General features: G+C 40.1%; 1 protein-coding gene across 4 annotated transcripts in view; it reads left to right on the plus strand.

The window, feature by feature from the left end:
• cog3 (component of oligomeric golgi complex 3) overlaps positions 1 to 21,893 on the plus strand; it is a 79,332-nt gene that overhangs the window by 16,396 nt on the left and 41,043 nt on the right. For all 4 annotated transcript variants that reach the window (XM_069889646.1, XM_069889645.1, XM_069889644.1 and 1 more), the window contains exons 3-9: positions 2,426 to 2,487; positions 11,343 to 11,508; positions 12,468 to 12,542; positions 14,734 to 14,826; positions 16,916 to 17,041; positions 19,184 to 19,264; positions 21,703 to 21,746. In XM_069889646.1, coding sequence (XP_069745747.1) covers positions 2,426 to 2,487; positions 11,343 to 11,508; positions 12,468 to 12,542; positions 14,734 to 14,826; positions 16,916 to 17,041; positions 19,184 to 19,264; positions 21,703 to 21,746 — 647 coding nt within the window. The remainder of the gene's footprint in view (positions 1 to 2,425; positions 2,488 to 11,342; positions 11,509 to 12,467; positions 12,543 to 14,733; positions 14,827 to 16,915; positions 17,042 to 19,183; positions 19,265 to 21,702; positions 21,747 to 21,893) is intronic.

Below are 21,893 nucleotides of genomic sequence, written 5' to 3' on the forward strand. Positions count from 1 at the left end.
AACCGTCTTGACTTCACCCTCATTCATTCCAATTTCACCCCCTTGGAATGTCTGGCCCTCCACTCTCTCCGTACCAATCCAAACCTCACCGTCAAATCTGCAGACAAGGCTGGGGCTGTTATTTGGTGTAGTGATCAATATCTGGCCAAGGCCAGACCACAACTCTCGAACACCTCCTCTTACCCCTTCAACAGGACCCCTCCAAAACTCATGAAAAAACCGCCTTGTGCAGACATCTCCCTTCCATGGCCTTCAACTGCATTATTTCCCATCCCACACTGCCTGGTTCTATCTCCTACCCAAGATCCAAAACCCAAATGTCTGGTAGACCCATGTGCTCCTGCCCCACTGAATGAGTACCTCAACTCCATTTTGATCCCCCTAGGCCAGACCCTCCCCACCTTCATCTGCGATACTTCACATGCCCTCCATCACTTCAACAGCTTCCAGTTCCTTGAATTTGACTGCTTCATTTTTACCATGGATAACCAATCACTTTACACCTCCATCCTCCATACCGAAGGCAAAGCTCTTTGTTTCTCTCTCTACAACAGACCCAAACAGTCCCCTCCTCCCCCACAATCACCCTCCTCTGGTTAGCAGAACTTGCCTATGCCCTCAATAATTTCTCCTTTGACTCATCCTACTTTCTCCAAGTCAAAGGGGTAGCCATGGGTACCAGCATGGACCCTATCTATGCCTGCCTTTATATTGGCTATGTGGAGTAATCCATGCAACAAGCCTACACAGGCAAAGCTCCTCAACTCTTGCTCCATTTCACTGACGACTACATTGGTGCTGTCTCATGCACCCATGATGAGCTCATTGACTTAATCCACTTTGCTGCCAACTTCCATCCTGACCTCAAATCCACTCGGTCCATCTCTTGCAACACTCTCCCTTTCTTGATCTCTCTGTCTCCATCTCAGGAGACAAACTCTAGAAGGGCGTTTTCTATAAACCCACTAATCTCTGCTGCTACTTTGACTACACCTCTTCACTCCCTGTCCCTGACAAGATTCCATTCCTTTCTCTCAATTCCTCTGTCTCTGCTCCCAGGACGTGTTTTCCATGCCAGATCATCTGAGATGTCCTTCAAAAAAGTGGCTTACCCTCTACCACCATCATATCCATTACCCACTGGCCTGGCCCCCCTCAGCCCCTTGTACAGCAAGGACAGAATTCCCCCTGTCCTCATCTACTACCCCACTAGCCTTCACATCCAACTTATTATCCTCCTCCATTACCGGCACCTACCTCATGATCCTGCCATCAGACACATCCTCCCTCTCTGCCTTTCAGAGGGACTATTCCCTTCATGAGTCCCTTGTCCACTCCTCCATTCCCATCAATGAGCCTTTGGCACCTACCCCTGTGACTGCAGGATGTGCTACACATGCGCCCACATCTCCAGCCTCACTACCATTTGGGGCCTTTCTAAGTGAAACAACACTTCACTTGTGAATCTGTAGGGGACATCTATTGGATCCAATACCTCCATTATGGACTTCTCTACATCGGAGAGACTGGACACAGACTAGGAGGTTGCTTCGTTAAGTTCCTCAGCTCTGTTCGCCACAATAATGGGGATCTCCCAGTGTTAACACATTTCATTTCCCTGCCCCGTTCCCATGCTGACATGTCTGTCCATGGTCTCATGCACTGCCAGACTGAGACTACCCACAAATTGGAGGAATTTAACATATTCCATCTGGGCAACCTCTAAATGACATTACTCTCGACTTCCCCAGTTTCTGTTAACTTTCCCCTGCCCCCACCCTCTATCTGTCCCTATTCGTCCTTCCCTTTAGTTCTGTCTCTCCCTCTTTCCTTTTCTCTCTGTCTCCTTTTTTCCAGTTCTGCATTTTGAGAGCCATCTGATCAATTCTCACCTATCCTCTCCTGTCCGCCTATCCATATCTAATTACCACCTTTGTCTGTTTGTCTGTGCTCCTCTCTCAGCACTTTCTTTCTCCCCTGCCTTTTAATTCAGGCACTTGCCTGCTTTTCACTCATAAGAAGGACTCAGGCCTGAAATGTCAGTTACATACAGTATTTTTATCTCCTATGGATGCTGTGAGACCAGCTTGGTTCTTCCAGCATTTCTGTGTTTTAACTACAATCACGGGGTCTGCAGACTTTTGTGTTTCACTCCTGGATGCAACAAGTTTTGCATAGACTATAAGCTGGTGCAGTGATTTAATAAAAAAAAAAATCTCCCAAGTCAATTTTAACTTTCTATCAATGCCATTTTATAAACTGGCAGAAATTTATAGCACAGAAGAAAGTATGGGAGCCATTGATGTAGCTCTTTGAAAAAGTTTTCAGACTTTTGTACATGATTTCTCACCAGAGCCTTTGTGGAAGATATTACAAATCACCTTGTTGGCTGCATAAATAACTTTGTTCTCCTTCATCCCTGCAGTTCTTTTCCTGTTTCTCCAAAATTCAGACACAAATGGAACAAGATGAAGGAACAAAATACAGGTGGGTATTCCATTTGATGTTCATTTGGTCACACACCAACAGTGGAATTAAGAGGTGCCTGTTTTTAAGATGAGGTCATTAGTGCTCCTTAATCTCTTGCTGGAGAATAAATTCCCTTCATAAAAATCTTTGGGAGCATTTGCCAATCAAATGAGTGCAGGCAGAAATGAGCATTCTCAACCCAGTAGTAGAAGAGCTAAGAAAGTAGCTTGCACCAAACTCTTCTGGGAAACAAAACACAATTTGCTGGAATTGAAATAGATCACAGGAGGTCGATCAGCATCAGTGAGTGAAAAAGAATGGTTTACATTTCAGACCAAGACAGTTTATGAAGACTTGTTGAAGGTTTTGGCCCAAAATGTCAACCATTTTTTTTCCTCCTGTTGATGCTGCTCAACCTGCAAAGTTCCTCTAGCAGAGTGTGTGTAGCTAAAGGTTCCACCATCTCTAGTCTACTGTGTGTCTCTTGTTGACTGGCTTGGGAACGGACTCCCAGTGCACTGGGTTTCCACATTTTGTCCTAATTACATAATCCATGCTTTTTCAAATGCTTTTTTAATTAAGCAAGCTTTCCAATATTTTGAGATAAATATGAATAAAAGGAACTTTGGTCTGAAATAATGATGGTAAGATGACATACATTTGTGTGGACATGTCGTAAATTGTAGAAATTAGAGTAGTAAAGTCATTTTGACTGTAGTATTAAATTAAAATAGACTTTGACTTTTAATTGCAAATGGTATGAATATTTTAGAAGTGAGCACACCTGTAGAGTAATAAAACTTGTTAAATAAACTTCTTTGCATCGCAGATCATTATAAATGATATTGAACTAGAGCCTCTGAAATGAATCCTAATCTGTTATGAAAATGTGCATTTGCTGTAACACTGCCTGTTATTGGGCTAACACTGTTATTAGTTGGTTACAGATGCATGAATGCCCAGTACAAACCGTTTATGGTTTGCGGTTGAGTAATAGCTTCAAAATAGGTACAAGAGAGACCGAACACAGAAAATAATTAGATTGATTCAGTACTATGACTGGTTTATGTTAATGTAGATTGGGGCAGGATAACTGTTCATAAACTGAACTGATTCTTCCATGGAAATTCTTGATGGCACATGCCTCTCACACTAATATCCTTCAACCTGAGCAATAGAGGGCCAAAACCTGCATAGAAATTAAAAGTACTCACAGTATTAGCTGAAGGTGCTCTACCTATGAGCAGAGCTGTCAATCTGTACCCATCATGTGGAATAGATCATGTGTATTACTTTCAAATTTTGTGGCTTGGTTTGATGATCTTCCAGCAGCTCTGGATACCTGTTTCTCTGTGCATCCCTGGGAACAGCTCTTCAATTTCTTGCTATGTTGCTGGAGACGACCCATGACAAGGAACCTTGAATCCTTCTGCACACTCTATAAATCAACAGACTGCAAAGAGGTGGCCGACTGTCTTCTCCCCATCGCAGTCACCTTGAGGACCATGTTTATTGGGGTGATATTTTGGTGATACAGAAAGGATCTGACCAGGGGATCCTCTCACTGCCAGCCAGGCCAGTTCCTCCAGCTTGTTACAGAGTTCTGGTGATGAGGCAATCTACCAGATCATCTGGACGGCCTGCTCAGGATACCACCCCACAGAATCCATCAAGTCCTCGAATCATAGAAAATAAGTGCATGGAAAGGCTATTCAGCCTTTGAGCCTGCACGACAATTCAATATGATCATGGCTAATCATGTGACCTCAGTACCCTGTCCTACTTTCTCTCGATACCTCTTCATCCCTTTAGACTGGGAGAACTTTTCCATGAAGGATGGGTAATGTGGTAATGTCCAACTGTTTGGGACATTGCGCAGCAACAGGGCCAGGCCCATCTTTTTTTTTTTTTTTTTTTTTTTTTTTTTTAATTTTTTATTTTTCACACCATAAATCACAATAGCCATGATATACACTTTTTCTTTTCCACACATTTACAGTGACTTTTTCTCCCTCCCCCCTCCCTCCTCCCAAGCCACCCCCCCATCCCTCCCCCCTCTCATCCATTTTAGTTATACAATCTAGGTTGCATTAATTCAGTTAGACAATGTTGTCATTCAACAAAAATACACCAGAAATTCTACTGAGTCCATTTTTTTCTTCTCTTCCCCTTCCATCAACTTAGGTAATGTTTGTTCCCGGTAGGTTTTCGCTATTGTATTTAATGTAAGGCTCCCATACTTGTTCGAATATTTCAATATTATTTCTTAAACTATATGTTATTTTTTCTAATGGAATACATTTATTCATTTCTATATACCATTGTTGTATTTTCAAATTATCTTCCAATTTCCAGGTTGACATAATACATTTTTTTGCTACAGCTAGGGCTATCTTAACAAATCTTTTTTGTGCATCCTCCAAGTCAATTCCAAATTCTTTATTTTTTATGTTACTTAGGAGAAAGATCTCTGGATTCTTTGGTATATTGTTTTCTGTTATTTTATTTAATATCTGATTGAGATCATCCCAAAATTTTTCTACTCTCTCACATGTCCAGATTGCATGAATTGTTGTTCCCCTTTCTTTTTTACATCGAAAACATCTATCAGATACTGTTGGGTCCCATTTATTTAACTTTTGCGGTGTAATGTATAGTCTGTGTAACCAATTATATTGTATCATACGCAGCCTCGTATTTATTGTATTTCTCATCGTTCCAGAGCATAACTTCTCCCATGTTTCCTTTTTTATCTTTATATTTAAATCTTGTTCCCATTTTTGTTTAGTTTTACCATTTGTTTCCTCATTTTCCTTTTCTTGCAGTTTAATATACATATTTTTTATAAATCTTTTGATTAACATTGTATCTGTAATCACATATTCAAGGTTACTTCCCTCTGGTAAACTCAAGTTGCTTCCTAATTTATCTTTCAAGTAGGATCTCAGTTGGTAATATGCCAGCGCTGTATCTCCCGTTATATTGTACTTATCTCTCATTTGTTCAAAGGATAAGAATCTACTTCCTGAAAAACAATTTTCTATTCTTTTAATCCCTTTTTTTTCCCATTTTCTAAAGGCAAGGTTGTCTATTGTAAAAGGGAGTAGCTTATTTTGCGTCAATATTAGTTTTGGTATTTGGTAATTTATTTTATTTCTTTCTACATGTATCTTCTTCCATATATTGAGGAGATGGTGTAATACTGGAGAAGTTCTATGTTGTACCAATTTTTCGTCCCATTTATATAATATGTGTTCAGGTATCTTTTCCCCTATTTTATCTAATTCTAGTCTCGTCCAGTCTGGTTTTTCCCTTGTTTGATAAAAATCTGATAGGTACCTTAATTGTGCGGCTCTATAATAATTTTTGAAGTTTGGCAATTGTAAGCCTCCTTGTTTATACCATTCTGTTAATTTGTCTAGTGCTATCCTCGGTTTCCCCCCTCTCCATAAAAATCTCCTTATTATTTTCTTTAACTCTTTGAAGAATTTTTCTGTCAGTTGTATTGGCAATGCCTGAAATAAGTATAGTATCCTTGGAAAAATGTTCATTTTAATACAGTTTATCCTTCCTATCAGTGTTAGTGGTAGCTCTTTCCAATGCTCTAAATCGTCCTGTAGTTTTTTCATTAGTGGATTGTAATTGAGTTTATATAATTGGCCTAGATTTTTGTTTATTTGCACACCTAGGTATCTTATTGCCTGCGTTTGCCATCTGAATGGGGATTCCTCCTTAAATTTTGAGAAATCCGCGTTATTCATAGGCATTGCTTCACTTTTATTTACGTTTATCTTGTATCCCGACACTTCTCCATATTCCTTCAATTTCTTATATAGTTCTTTTATTGATAGTTCTGGTTCTGTTAAGTACACTATCACATCATCCGCAAACAGACTGATTTTATATTCCCTGTCTTTTATTTTTATTCCTTTTATATTATTATCTCTTCTTATCGATTCTGCTAGTGGTTCTATAGCTAGCGCAAACAATAATGGTGATAGTGGGCATCCCTGCCGCGTTGACCTGCTTAAGTTAAATTGCTTTGATACATGTCCATTTACTGTCACTTTCGCTAACGGTCCCTTATATAATGCTTTAATCCAATTAATATACTTCTCCGGTAAACTGAATTTTTGCAATACTTTGAACAAGTAATTCCATTCTACTCTGTCGAAGGCCTTCTCTGCGTCTAAAGCAACTGCTACTGCCGGTGCTTTATTTCCTTCTACTGCATGAATTAAGTTAATAAATTTACAAATATTGTCTGTTGTGCGTCTTTTTTTGATAAATCCAGTTTGGTCTAAATTTACCATTTTCGGTACCTGTTCTGCTAATCTGTTCGCTAATAGTTTAGCTATTATCTTATAATCTGTGTTTAGCAAAGATATTGGTCTATATGACGCTGGTGAGAGTGGATCTTTCCCTTGTTTTAGTATCACTGTAATTATTGCTGTTTTACATGAATCTGGTAAGTTTTGTGTCTCATCAATCTGGTTGATTACATCCAGGAGGGGCGGTATTATTAGGTCTTTAAATGTTTTGTAGAATTCTATTGGGAGTCCATCCTCTCCTGGTGTCTTATTATTTGGTAAATTTTTTATTATCTCTTGTATTTCTTCTGTTCCAAATGGTTCTGTTAATTTATTTTGTTCCTCTATTTGTAGTTTTGGTAGTTCAATTTTAGTCAAAAATTCATCTATTTTCCCTTCTTTCCCTTCGTTTTCGGTTCGGTATAATTGTTCATAGAATTCTCTGAAGTTTTCCTTAATTTCTTTTGGATTATATGTAATTTGTTTGTCTTTTTTCCTTGTTGCCAATACCGTTTTCTTAGTTTGCTCTGTCTTAAGCTGCCATGCTAGGATTTTGTGTGTTTTTTCCCCTAGTTCATAATATTTCTGTTTTGTCTTCATTATATTCTTCTCCACCTTATATGTTTGTAATGTTTCATATTTTATTTTTTTATCCGCCAATTCTCTTCTTTTGGTTGTATCTTCCTTTATTGCTAATTTTTTTTCTATGTTTATTATTTCCCTTTCCAACTGCTCTGTTTCCTGATTATAGTCCTTCTTCATCTTGGTTGCATAACTTATTATTTGCCCTCTAATGAATGCTTTCATTGCGTCCCATAGTATAAACTTATCTTCCACTGATTCCGTATTTACTTCAAAGTACATTTTTAATTGTTTTTCAATAAATTCTCTAAAATCCTGTCTTTTAAGTAGCATGGGGTTTAATCTCCATCTATACATTCTTGGAGGGATGTCTTCTAGCTCTATTGCCAATAACAGGGGTGAGTGGTCCGATAATAGTCTAGCTTTATATTCCGTTTTCCTAACTCTCCCTTGTATATGGGCTGATAACAGGAATAGGTCTATCCTTGAGTATGTTTTATGTCTAGTCGAGTAGTATGAGTATTCCTTTTCTTTTGGGTTTTGTTTCCTCCATATGTCCACAAGTTTCATTTCTTGCATTGATTTAATTATAAATTTGGTTACTTTGTTCTTCCTGTTAATTTTTTTCCCCGTTTTATCCATATTTGGATCCAAATTCAGATTGAAATCCCCTCCTATTAGTATGTTCCCTTGCGTGTTAGCTACCTTCAAAAAGATATCTTGCATAAACTTTTGATCTTCTTCGTTAGGTGAATATATATTAAGTAGATTCCAAAGCTCTGAATATATCTGACATTTTATCATAACATATCTCCCTGCTGGATCTATTATTTCCTCTTCTATTTTAAATGGCACATTTTTGCTAATTAATATAGCCACTCCTCTTGCTTTTGAATTATACGATGCTGCTGTTACATGTCCTACCCAATCTCTCTTTAATTTCTTGTGCTCCAATTCAGTTAAATGTGTTTCTTGGACAAATGCTATATCTATTTTTTCCTTTTTCAGTAAATTTAGTAGTTTCTTCCTTTTAATTTGGTTATGTATTCCATTAATATTTAGAGTCATATAGTTCAGCGTAGCCATTTTATATTTTGTTTATCTTCTCTTTCCGTTTTTCCATCATTACCTTTCCTCCTTTTCCATTTCTGTTTTCTTATTTTCAACTCTTTACCAGACAACATTCCTACAACATCCAACATTTTCCTTATTCTCCTATTTCTATCTTCCTTATCCCCAATCTCCCCTTCCCCTCCTGAGTTGCCCTTTATCCCTTGTCGGACAACCACATCTCCCCTCTCCATTTGGATTTGCGAATCCACTCGCAAGCGTCAACTGATTTTGCAGTGACCGCTCTTTTCCCCCCACCCAGCCCCCCCCAGAAAAGATTTCGTTTTTTATATGTCACAAAGGTCACTCTTTTAGTTCCCTCCTTATTCTCTCTATTCCATTACCTTCCCTTATTGATTCTTGTCTATACTTTCTATGTTTTCCTCTAATTACAGATACTTTCACATATGCCCGTTGTCTCTATTCACTCTTATACCTCTTTACCCGCATACATATCAATCGTGGTCATTTTTACCCTCCTTACCCGTCTTCATCCCTCAGTCTATTTTTGTCTTTACCCACATACATATCAATCGTGATAATTTTTGCTCTCATTACCCGTCTTCATCCCTCAGTCTATTTTTGTAATTGTTCTGCAAATTTTCGTGCTTCTTCTGGATCCGAGAATAGTCTGTTTTGTTGTCCTGGAATAAATATTTTCAATACCGCAGGATGCTTCAGTGTAAATTTATATCCTTTCTTCCATAAAATCGCTTTTGCTGCATTGAACTCTTTTCTCTTCTTTAGGAGTTCAAAGCTTATATCTGGATAAATGAAGATTTTTTGCCCTTTATACTCCAGTGGTTTGTTGCCCTCTCTTACTTTTTCCATTGTCTTCTCCAGCACCTTTTCTCTTGTAGTATATCTTAGGAATTTTACTACAATAGATCTTGGTTTTTGTTGTGGTTGTGGTTTAGGGGCCAATGCTCTATGTGCCCTTTCTATTTCCATTTCTTGCTGTAGTTCTGGACATCCTAGGGCCTTAGGGATCCATTCTTTTATAAACTCCCTCATATTCTTGCCTTCTACATCTTCCTTAAGGCCCACTATCTTTATGTTATTTCTTCTGTTATAATTTTCCATTATATCTATTTTTTGGGCTAGTAATTCTTGTGTCTCTTTAGTTTTTTTATTAGATTCCTCCAATTTCTTTTTTAAGTCTTCTACCTCCATTTCTGCTGCTATTGCCCGTTCTTCCATCTTGTCCATTTTTTTCCCCATTTCTGTTAAGGTCATATCCATTTTATTTATTTTCTTTTCTGTGTTGTTTATTCTTCTTCTTAAATCATTGAATTCCTGTGTTTGCCATTCTTTAAATGACTCCATGTATCCTCTAACAAGAGCAAGTACCTCCTTTACCTTGCCTATCTTTTCTTCTTCTATTTCCCTGTACTCTTCCTCTTCCTCTTCTTCTTCCTCTAGGTTGACCATCTGTTGTTTCTTTGCTGCCCTTTCCTCCTCTTCTTTCTTGTTTCCATTGTCTTCTGTGGTGTCTTCTTGCTGCAGGTGTTCTGCAGCTGTCGTTGCCGGCTGTGGAGATCGACTCCCCAGCTGGTCCCCCCTCCCGTCGGTGTGTTTTTTTGTATGCGCATCGCGCATGCGCGAGGAGTCGCGCATGCGCGGTTGCGCACTTTTACTCGGCTCTGTGAGCCATTGTTGTAGTTCTCTTTCTACCGACCTGAGGTAGTGGGGTCTTCTCTCCACAGCGGGCCTCTTCGGACAGGTAAGGCCTTCACCTTTTTCCTCCGTTGTCTTCTCTTCCTCTCTTCTTTCCGTTGATTTTGATTTTTCTCCTTTTGTCTCCATCTTCTTTCCACCTTTATATTCACTTTTCTTTAACTTGTATTTCTGTGCCTTTGTATTTTCTCTCGTTTTTCCCGACTTTTCTGGAGAGGGCTGGAGTTCACCGTCCGGCCACTACTCCATCACGTGACTCCATCCGGCCAGGCCCATCCTTCAGAACACTTAGGATGGGTCTACCTTGATGCCACACACAGCCCTGATGCAGCAAAGGTGGTCATCAGGGTGATGACCATGTTGGGTCTGCTCTTGCCCCTGATGGCAAGTGACATGTACATGGCCACCTGACAGACCCTTCCATCCTGAAACAGGACACGACTCGGATAACTGCCAAGGCAAAAGTGCAGGAGGTGGGCCGCATCCATGTCACGTGCAGCAGTCCCATGAGCACCTTGCACATGATGACCAGGTTCTTCCTTGTTACTGAGAAAGGAACACTGCCCCAACATTGCCAATCTCTGATGAGCCTTCATTTTGACCAATTTTTGTAACACACCTCAGCCCCTTTGAGCGAGATCCCAAGCGCCACAAGTAGTCTATAATCTTGGTGAAAGGTGCTATTCAGTCTGCCCCAACCATGTTGGTCTTGTAGCACGGTGAGATGTCAGTAAGGCAATCCTGATAACTGGCGCATTCCAGGCCTCGTATACATGCTGAGGGGTGTATGGAACTGTGGACACTGTGAGACTTGGTGCAGCCAATGCAAAGGCTGTGTGGAGTAGGACCACAGCCCAGTCCTCCTCCTACCAGGTATTGAGGCTGGTGGGGAAACCTCTCAAGTAATTGAAAGAGGAATAACTTCAGGGGACCACATTAGAGGCAATCGTGCTGTGTACTATGAAGATTGGCTAACACTGCAAAGTACAGCAAGAAAACATATATGGCAGCATGACACATAGTATTGCTTCCCTTTGCATATATTTTATTGTGAACGAAGTTTATTTTTGGGGGGGAAAAATGTTTATTAGTTTTATGCTCGCTTGGGATTTTTGGCAAATTCAGCATTTATTGTGCATTTCTAAATTCAAGGTACAGGTGAGTGCATAAAGTTATTTTTGCTCTTTGTTTCAGGGAATTGAGGGATTATCTGTATGGCTTTCAGGAGCAATGTGAAGCGATATTGAGTGATGTAAACACAGCTTTGCTACATTTGGAGTCGCTACAGAAGCAATATCTTTTTGTATCGACCAAGACCGGAACACTTCATGAAGCCTGTGAGCAACTCCTAAGAGAACAGGTAAGAAACTCTTTACCGAGGGACATGGTAAATAGTATTTATGTGGAGAAATTAGTGTTTGGCATATACATATCTCAGGAGTGCTTAGTATGGTCCTAAAATGAGAGATTAAAAGGTAGAGAAGCAATTGAGGAGGATTGGAAAAGTTGAGCAGTTCATCTGATGAGGAAGAGAAGATGGCATTTCATAGAAATTGGACATCTGGGTAATGTTTTGCATTTTCTGAACGAGGTATAGTATCTCAAATTTGAAACGTGCTGACTGCTTTCACTTCAAATAAAAACTTTATTGTAATGTGTGTTGGGGTTGGTTGATGTTTGCCTCTTACCTTTCCAATCCACCAGTTTTGTTCTGTAAGTTTCTTTTCTTGACCTATTGTTTGGTATTAATTGAGATTTTATTAATTGATGAGAATTCTTCTTTTTTTTAAATATTGTTTTGACATGCCCTTGGACTTTGCCTAATTTTACATAGATAATTTGTGGTATTAAAATCAATAAGCTATCAATGCTAATCATTTCATATGAAAGCATATTAACAGAATATAGTTTTCAGCTTTGATGTTTCAGAGCCCCATCATTACTCTAATGTGACTCCTGAGTTTACGAATTCACTGCAAAGCTTTGAATGTGTCATCTGGACTTTTGATGGAATTTCAGTTAGTGTAGTGATGCTATTAGAGTGCCAGCGACCCAAGTTCGAATCTGCCACTGTCTGAATGGAGTATGTACGTTCTCATGTCTGTGTGGGTTTCCTTTGGGCGTTCCAGTTTCCTCGCACCCTCAAAAACCTTCAGGGTTGTATGTTAATTTGGGTGTAACTGGGCAGCACGGGTTTAAATGGCTGGAATCAGCCTCTAATGTACTAAAATAATAGAAATTGTTGATATAGTAAAAGGTTTTTGCATTGTTTATTTCAGTTCTGCAAAATCTTTTATGCTGTTTTTCTTCTCTCAACAGTCTGAGTTGGTTGACCTCGCTGAGAGTATTCAGCAGAAGCTTTCATATTTCAATGAGTTGGAACACATAAATACAGTATGTGTCACTGATGTACTGTCTGTTTTAAAATTTATAAAATTTCATCAAATAGACATTCTATGTATTCAAATCATTGTTGAAGTTAAATACTATCAGATACTGCTACCTGTTGCAGAAACTCTATTATCTGGAAAAAATTATTCGATCAGGTTTCTTTATCGCATAAAAGGAGGCCTTTGTGATGACTCAGAGTGACCCCATTCCTCAGTATTTTTCCACTGTTCCCACCATCTTCCACCCACCCCAGAATCAGAAGCCCCTTTCACATGACCAACCCTCCTAGGAAGTAGGTAAACTTACTGGGCATGCTGCACCTGGGGAGCCTTTCCTACTGCACCATGATTTACCTGGTTCATTGGGAACCTGAGATTTAAAGGGGGGGGGGGTCCCACCTCCAGCAGTGATGTCATGAGTGACATATTACATACTTGCAGGTCAGTCACCATTCAGTAATTCATTTTTCCTCTTTAAATAGTGGGCTTATATTAGTCACCCTCCAATCTGTTGAAACTGTTCCATAGTCTTAAAAAATTTTGGAAAATGACCAGCCATGTTATGTTATTTCTAAAGCCATTTCCTAAAGTACTCATAGAGTCACACAACACGAAACAGGCCTTACTTCCTAACTCATCCATGCCGAACAAGTTGGCATTCTGGGCAAGTTCCTTTTGTCTGCAATTGGTCCATATCTTTCTATTTTCCTGTCTATATGCCTTTTGAACATCAAGCTCATACTTGCAGATGGTTTCAGATTCAGACCACCTTTTGAGTGAAAAGGTTTCCCTCTTAAAACTCTCTCCTGACCTTCTCACCTTAAACCTATGCTCTCTTATTATAAAATTGTCTACCCTGGGAAATAGATTCTGAGCACTCACTTTATCCATGTCCCTCATGATTTTTATAAACCTTCAGCCTCTATTGCTCTGAGGAATAAAGACCCAGCATCCAATCTCTTCCTGTAACTTAAGCCCTCTAGTCCCAGCATCATCCTGTACCCTTTCCTAATGATTGATACTCCAGGATGTAGGTTAACAGTAAAGTTATTGTATACTTTCTATTTTGATTTCATTTAGTTCCTCCCTTTCATTCCCCCACATTTCTGGGAAGTTATTTGCATCCTCCATTAACTGATCTGCCATTTTCGTAGTTTCTCCACATTATTTCACCTTTTTTGTTACTGTAAGGGGTGTCGGTTTGGTTTTGCTGATTTTTGTCCATCTATCTACAGTCAGTTTTGGTAATCCCTGCAACCTTGCTCTCCTTGCTTTTTTTAAATCCCTTTCACAATCAACCCCTTTGTCCTGTGCTTCTATTTCTGGCCATTTTATATTTCCTTTCCATAAACTAATACTTTTCCTATTTGCTTTAGTAAGTCACAGTGAGTCACTTTTCCTGTTTTATTTTTGCCCTAGAAAGGCTTGAACAATATTTTAATTCACCCAGGCATTCTTTCAATGTCTGACATTTTCTATTAACAAACAAACTTTGATGTAACATTTACCCAATCTGTTGTAACCAACTTGTACCTCAGACCTTTCTGATTTCCTTAAGATTCAGGACCTTTGTCTCAGAAGGTCTGAGGTGCAAATTGGTTGCAGCAGCCAGAATGAACCCTGATGCACCCCCCCACCCCCCCCCGCGTGGAGTTTGCATGTACTACCTGTGACTTTGAAGGTTTGTGCCATGTCTTCCAGTTCCCAAAATGTGCTGTTTGTATATTAATCCTTGGTGGAGTTAAGTGGCAAAATAATTAAAGAGAACTGAAGGGCAGGTGAGAGAAAACAAGCTGCAGGCAAAACTGGAGCAATGGATTTCCCTGTTGAGAACTGCCATTACCTGATGGGCTGAATGGCTGCCTTCCATGTCGCAGAAAATAACTAAGGAAAGTTTACTGAACTGAAATTTGTGTGGAAAATTTCATAATTTCTTGTATAGCATTTTAAGTACATTTTACTGAATGCATCCAAGTTATTTATCAGCTTTTGAGAAACACTAGTGAGAACTATAGAAATATCCAAAATGAAGGATTTATCAGATTATGCATTTTTCAGTATGTTTGTGATGTCCCAAGCAAGATGTAGGGATGGAAGTAAACCATTTAAATTCACTGATCAGGTAAAAGATGGGAGGTTAACTTCAATGTCCTTGCAAGTGGAATTAAACTGACAGTATTTTGCTCTCATCCTAGAAATTAAATTCACCCACTTTATCTGTGAACAGTGAAGGATTTATACCAATGCTGGCCAAGCTGGATGACTGTATAACCTACGTATCATCACATGTAAGTCACTGCTGCACACGCTGTTGTAATCCAAGCCACCCTCCCATTTTGTCTGTTGTGCAATTAATTTATTATGTATGACTGCATTGTCTATGATGTTAAAACACTCTGCTAGAGAAACTCATCTTTTCAAACAGTGTAGCAATGATAAAAATACATAACCAATGTTGTGGGTTCGAGCCTTTCATCAAGGTATGATAAAATGTCGGCAGGCATCTGAACAGAATGTTGGGGGGGGCACAGTCCCAAAGGCAAGAAGGAATACGTGGATGAGGGAGGGCACACCAGCAGGCTGGGGAAGGGGGGATGGCTCTGTGAATGGAGAGGGAAGGGCGTGGAGAGCTGGAGGAAAGAAGACAAAGGGAAGGAAGGGAGTAGGCTAACAGAAACAGGAAAAGTCAATGTTAATGCCAACCCGTTGGAGAGTGCTCAGACAGAAAATCAAGTGTTGTTCCTCCAATTTGTGGGTAGTCTTGGTGGGATAGTACATGAGGCCATGGACAGACATGTGAGCACAGGAGTGGGGTGCAGAATTAAAGTGGTTGGCCGTGTCACTAATGCAGCTAGAGTGAAGGTGTTCAGTGAAGTAATCTCCCAGTTTACGCCCAATCTCTCTGATGTAGAGAAGGCCAGAGAGGGAGCAGCAGATTCAGTAGATATCTCCCGTGGATACACAAGAACTGTCTGGCCACTCTCCAACATTTATGTCAACTTCTTTAATTTCTGCTAGCCTACTCTCTGTTCTCCCTTCCTTCCCTTTATCTCCTTTCCTCCAGCTCTCCATCCCCTTCCCTCTCTCAGAACCATCCCTCCTGTCCGTGCTTGCTGGTGTGGCCTCCCTCCCCTATCTATCTATTACCTCCTGCCCTTGGCACTATGCTCCTCTCCCTGCCCTTCCACCCCACACCATTCTGTTTGTGGGCCTGCCGACATTTTGTTCATACCTTGATCATATATTGTTTGACCAGCTGAGTTTCTCCAGCATTGTGTTTTTACTTCAACCATGTTGTCCGCAGACTTTCGTGTTTTACTTGCATTGTATATAATGCCTGTTTTTATTTCCTATGTTGAACTTAACATAGTCACTTCACAGGCATTTTAGCATGAGATCATTATACTTGTCGGGGTTCGGTTTGGGATGCAGTAGTCTGGGTGATGGTTCATGGGTTTTTATTAGTCTGGATGATCAATTTGAATTTTTTTTGGTCTGCTTTAATCTGGTAGAAAGTGCTGCATTGGTCTGCACCTGCAAATGGTTCGAATTGATATCGGAAGGTTTATGTCAGTATATGAGATACTTTTCAATCTACTTTACCTGGCATTGGCTTAAGGGAGATTGACAGGTGTCTGAAGTAAAATCCAAATTGCTGAAGGAACCTGGTGTTGTGCAGCATCAGAGAGGGGGAAGGAATTATTGTGGTATTGGGTTGGGACTCTGCACCGGGACAGAATGTGGGGAGATAACGACAATCTGAAGAAGGGAAAGGGAAGTGTGAGACAAGGGACCAGCAGGTGATAGGTGGATTGAAGTGAGGTGAAGGATGGATCTATGTGGGGGGATGGGTAGAGTTGATGAACAGAGACAGGTGAGTGATGGGTCGAAGCAGACAAAGGGAAAAAAGGCAGACCAAGCCAGGAGAGATGAAGATGGAGACAGCTTCTGGAAGGTGGTGAGTGGTAACACAAAAACTAACAGTGCTAGAATCTGATAAATAAGGAAGGGGATAATGGGAACTATTAGGGGAGAGGTGAAGGGCAAATGGGGGAGGGGATCCAGTGGGTGAAATGTGTGGGTAGGGGATGGATGGAATCAGGAAGATAGAAGTAGGTGATGGGAGGTTATGAGAAAAGAGATTAAAATCAGAGATGGATGGGAAGGAGAGTGAGAGGGAGAGTGGAATGCAGGAGGTAAGGGTTACTTGAAACTGGAAAATTCAATGTTAATACCACTGGATAGAAGGCAGATTATGAAGTGTTGTACTGCTAAGTGTGTTTGTGTAATGTTAAGAAAAGGTTGCATGTACTTTGTTCAAATAGTGGTTTGTTCCACATCCCCTTGATGACATTTAACAAACATTTTTATTTATAGCCTGGCTTTCGAGATTATCCTGTATATTTAGCAAAATTTAAGCAATGCCTATCCAAAGCCATGCACCTTATGAAGACATATACTGTGAATACACTTCAGAACCTCTCCACTCAACTAACCAAAAGGGTAAGTTGTAATTGGCTTAATACATTGCATTAAGACTTCTGTTGTAACTTTATTTGCATTACCTTATAAACAGTATCATTTAACCAGTTTGTGGCAACAAGTATTCAACTGATTCTCAAAGAAGTTTTTAATTATTTTTTTCTAAATAAAGATGCCATACCAGTGAGATTTGGCTTTCCCTGCCCTCATGGCTCCACCCTCCCATAACCAAACTTAAGAAAGGGAGTACTGTACAAGAGCCTCTATAGTCCTCTAACTGCTGTTAATGGTTCTCACACCACTCATTCTTAAATTAACCTTGGCTTCTATTCCAAGCCCTGCTCCCATCATGTGCCATGGGTTATTCTTTTAATCTGTAATTAATTAAAATGCTTCACAATTCCAAAAATACTAAAACCGTTCAGGCATTTGAAACCTGACATAGTAAATGGTAGAGCCCAGGAGAGTGTTGGAGAACAAGGAGACCTTGGGGTACTGGTACATAATTCCATGAAGGTGGCATCACAAGCATACAGAATGGTGAAGAAGGCATTTGGCATGTTTGCCTTCATAGTTTAGGGCATTAAGTACAGGAGCTGGGACATCATGCTGTAACAGTACAAAATGTCGGTGAGACACTTAAAATATTGTGTGCCCTTCTGTTTGGTGGCTCACAGGATGATTTCATTAAACTGCAAAGGGTGTTTTTTTTTAAAAAAAAAAAAAAAAGATTCACAAGAATGTTGCTAGGACTAGTGGGCTTGAATTATAGAGTTGCTGGATAGGCTGGAGCTGGTCTCCTAGAGTGCAGGAGACTGAGGGCTCACCTTAGAGGTATGTAAAATCATACAAGACATAGATAAAGTGAATGCTTGTCTATTTTCCCATGGTAGGGGAATATAAAACTCAAGGGCATGATTTTAAGGTGAGAGAGGAAAGATTTAAAAGAGTCCTGAGGGGCAATTTTTTTCACACAGCAGTTGGTGGATATATGCAATGAGCTGCCAGTGGAAGTGGTAGGGGTAGGTACATGTGCAATATTTAAAAGATATTTGGACAGGTACATGGATAGAAACATTTTAAGAGGGATGTAGACCAAGTGCCAGCAAATGAGATTGGCTATGGTAGGCCATGGGGTCAGCATGAACATATTGGGCTGAAGGACTTGTTTCTGTGCTGTTAAACTCTATCACTCTATGAAGCACATCTGAATTTAGTGAGATTGCAAAATAGTTAAGAGACAAATTTTACATGTTCCTTTTCATTATTTCAAGATGAACTAGAATGCAGATGAGGGAGTCTCAAAGAATGGGGTGGAGAGGAGCAAACATGGCTGGTAGTGGGATTACACTGAAGATGCCAGACGTATCCGAGGATAATGTGCAAAAGCAAAGAGTTTGGATTGAAATATTAAGTGAGCATAGTTGCAGAATAAGAACTCAATTAGAGCTGCTACCTTGATCCAATTTCCCTCCACCCTCTGATCTCAGCTCTGCATTTGACATGCATTCCCTTGACCAATGACAGGAGATATTAGTTAGAAATGAAAAATGCTAAGGGTACCAAGGTGTGGTTTAGGTGATTGTGTACATAGGACTTTTGTATTGTGAAAAACAATTGAATTACACATGCATAATGCCAAAACACTGAAAAGTTCAGAAAAAAGGAAAATACTGTACGTGACACTTTATGTGGATTCAGGTCCTCACAAAACATATTACATTGACTGAAGCACTTTAGAAGTACAAGTTTATGGGCTGAACTCCAGCAAATAGGATAAGCTTGGTTGGCATAGACAAGATGGGCCAAATGGCCTGTTCCATGCTCTAGGACTCATTTAATATGGAAAACTGCAAGTAATTTTCATGTAACAAGCTCCCACAAACAGCAGTGTGATAGTGACTAGAGTGTATGTTTTGTGATATTAATTGAGGATTAATAATTGGCCAGAACCCAAGAAATAACACCCTGTTCTTTATAATAATGGCAAAATGAATGGCACACAGTGCGATGCCTCAGCCAAAGGTGGGTCTAAACTTTGAATGGAATTTTTAGAAGTCACAGATTTTTATCTTGAGCTTTCTTAAGTAGATAAGAGTGGCTGTGTTACATTAAGGAAAGTTTTATTTAAACTTTTAAAACATTTACTGTTTTCCCTGATAGGATCCAGCAATTATATCGAACACTGATAATGCCTTTACGTTGTTTTATGTGAAATTCAGAGCTGCAGCTCCTAAAGTGCGGGTAAGCATTTTGCACTGGAAGGTGAGATGTTTATATTACCTGGGTGTCTAGAGTAAAACTGAACATCATACTTGCATCTTCTTCATTAAAAATATAGCCACTGCCTGGTGACAATTTATCAGAAGTAAATAGGCGGTAAAAGGAATGAACAGGTGAGGTAACACGGAAAGGAAATGGAGGGAATGGAGAAAATTTCCGGCAGATGCAATTAATGAGGAGACCATAATGAAGTGGAAGAGTGAATCAGGAATTGAAAAGCAAGGATCGCAAGGCAGTGAATGGAGTGTGGAGGAATGGCAGCAACCATGCAATATGGTTCTCTTTTATGCACACTAGCTTTGGCTAGCACCTGATCCTTCACTGCCACACTCCAAATGTGCAGGGCATGATATATCTGGGAGGGAAACACTGGACTGAGCACCCTGATGCATACTACTCGTGCAAGGACAGATGGGCATCTGGTGAATTGTCAGGTTGGGCATTTTGCATCTTTGTTTGGAAATTCTGAGTTAACATAGAAGATAGGAGTAGGTCATTCGACCCTTCGAGCCTGCTCCGCCATTCAACGAGATCATGGCTGATCTTAAAGTTCAGTACCTCGTCCCCGCCTTCTCTCCGTAACCTTTAATACCCTTATACTGAAGAAATAGATCTTCTTTCTTTGGCTTGGCTTCGCAGACGAAGATTTATGGAGGGGGTAAATAGATCTAATTCCCTCTTAAATATATTTAATGAACTTGCCTCTACTGCCCTCTGTGGCAATGAATTCCACAGATTCACCACCCTCTGGGTCAAGAAATTCCTCCTCATCTCGGTCCTAAATGGTTTGCCTATTATCCTCAAACCATGGCCCCGGGTTCTGGATTTTCCCATCATTGGAAACATCCCATCTGCATCCATTCTGTCCAGTCCTGCCAGAATTTTATATGTATGAGATCCCCTCTCAATCTTCTAAACTCCAGCAAGTACAATCCCAATTTGCGCAATCTTTCCTCATAAGTCATTCCTGCCATTCCAGGTATCAGCCTGGTGAATCGCCTCTGCACTCCCTCCATTGCAAGAACATCCTTCCTTAGATAAGGTGACCAAAACTGCACACAATACTCCAGGTGGGGTCTCGCCAAGGCCCTGTACAGCTGCAGTAAGGTGTCCTTGTTCCTATACTCAAACCCTCTTGATATGAAGGCCAACATACCATTTGCTTCTTTAACCGCCTGCTGTACCTGCATGCTCGCCTTCAGAGACTGGTATACAAGTACCCCTAGGTCTCTCTGCACTTCCCCATCTCTTAATCTATTGCCATTCAAATAGTAATCTGCCCTCCGGTTTATATTACCAAAGTGGATAACCTCACATTTATCCACATTGTAGTGCATTTGCCATGTATCTGCCCAGTCCCTCAATTTATCCAAATCACACTGGAGCTTCCTGACCCCCTCTTCCGTGCACACAACCCCTCCTAGCTTAGTGTCATCTGCAAATTTGGAGATATTACATCCAATCCCCTCATCCAGATCATTAATGTAAATTGTGAACAGCTGGGGTCCCAGTACAGATCCCTGTGGCACCCCACTGGTCACCGCCTGCCACTCAGAAAACAAGCCATTTATCCCAATTCTCTGTCTTCTCCCTGCCAGCCAGTTCTCAATCCACATCAATACTTTGCCCCCAATCCCATGAGCCTTGATTTTGTAAGCCAGTCGTTTATGCGGGACCTTATCGAAGGCCTTTTGGAAGTCCAGCTACACCACATCCACTGGCTCTCCCCCATCTATTTTACCTGTCACCATCTCAAAGAATTCCAATAGATTTGTCAAGCACGATTTACCTTTTGTAAATCCATGTTGACTCCGTCCGATCCCTTCTCTGCTAGTCATATGCTCCGCTATTACATCCTTAATAATGGATTCCATCATTTTGCCCACTACTGATGTAAGGCTCACTGGCCTATAATTCCCCGCTTTTTCTCTACCCCCCTTTTTAAATAGTGGGGTAACATGAGCTACCCTCCAATCCATGGGTACTGATCCCGAGTCTATCGAGTTCTGGAAAATAATTCTTAAAGCATCTGCTATCTGAATGTCCACTTCCTTAAGTACCCTAGGATGTAGATTATCAGGCCCTTGGGATTTATCTGCCTTCAATCCCATCAATTTCCCCAAGACCATGTCCTTAGAGATATTGATTTCTTTCAGTTCCTCCCTTGCATTAGTCTCTATGTTTCCCAACATCCTTGGGAGGTTATTTGTATCCTCTCTTGTAAAAACAGAAAAAACACCTGGTACCAGGATTTAAATTGAATGGGTTTATAGAGAATCCTAAAAATGATGCAAGATTTGTTGCTTGTTCTAAGTGTCTTCCGGTTACTCTGTATTTGTAATTTAACTGATGTTCGATACCTTTTTAACAAAAATTCAATTTGTCGTCTTTTCTGACAGTCTCTCATTGAACAGATTGAGCAAAGAACAAATAAAAGCCCTGAGTAAGTATGTTCAATTAATAGTCCATGTTCTAACTCATTGTGTTCAATGCTGTTAAGTAAAACATTACTTGATCATTAAACAATAAGATTAGTTAAGGTGTTAACTATTTCTTTTGAAATATTGTATACTAACTTGGCAGTAGTAAT

This window comes from Narcine bancroftii, chromosome 7, assembly GCF_036971445.1.
Source record: "Narcine bancroftii isolate sNarBan1 chromosome 7, sNarBan1.hap1, whole genome shotgun sequence".
In the NCBI taxonomy this organism is placed as follows: Eukaryota; Metazoa; Chordata; class Chondrichthyes; order Torpediniformes; family Narcinidae; genus Narcine; species Narcine bancroftii.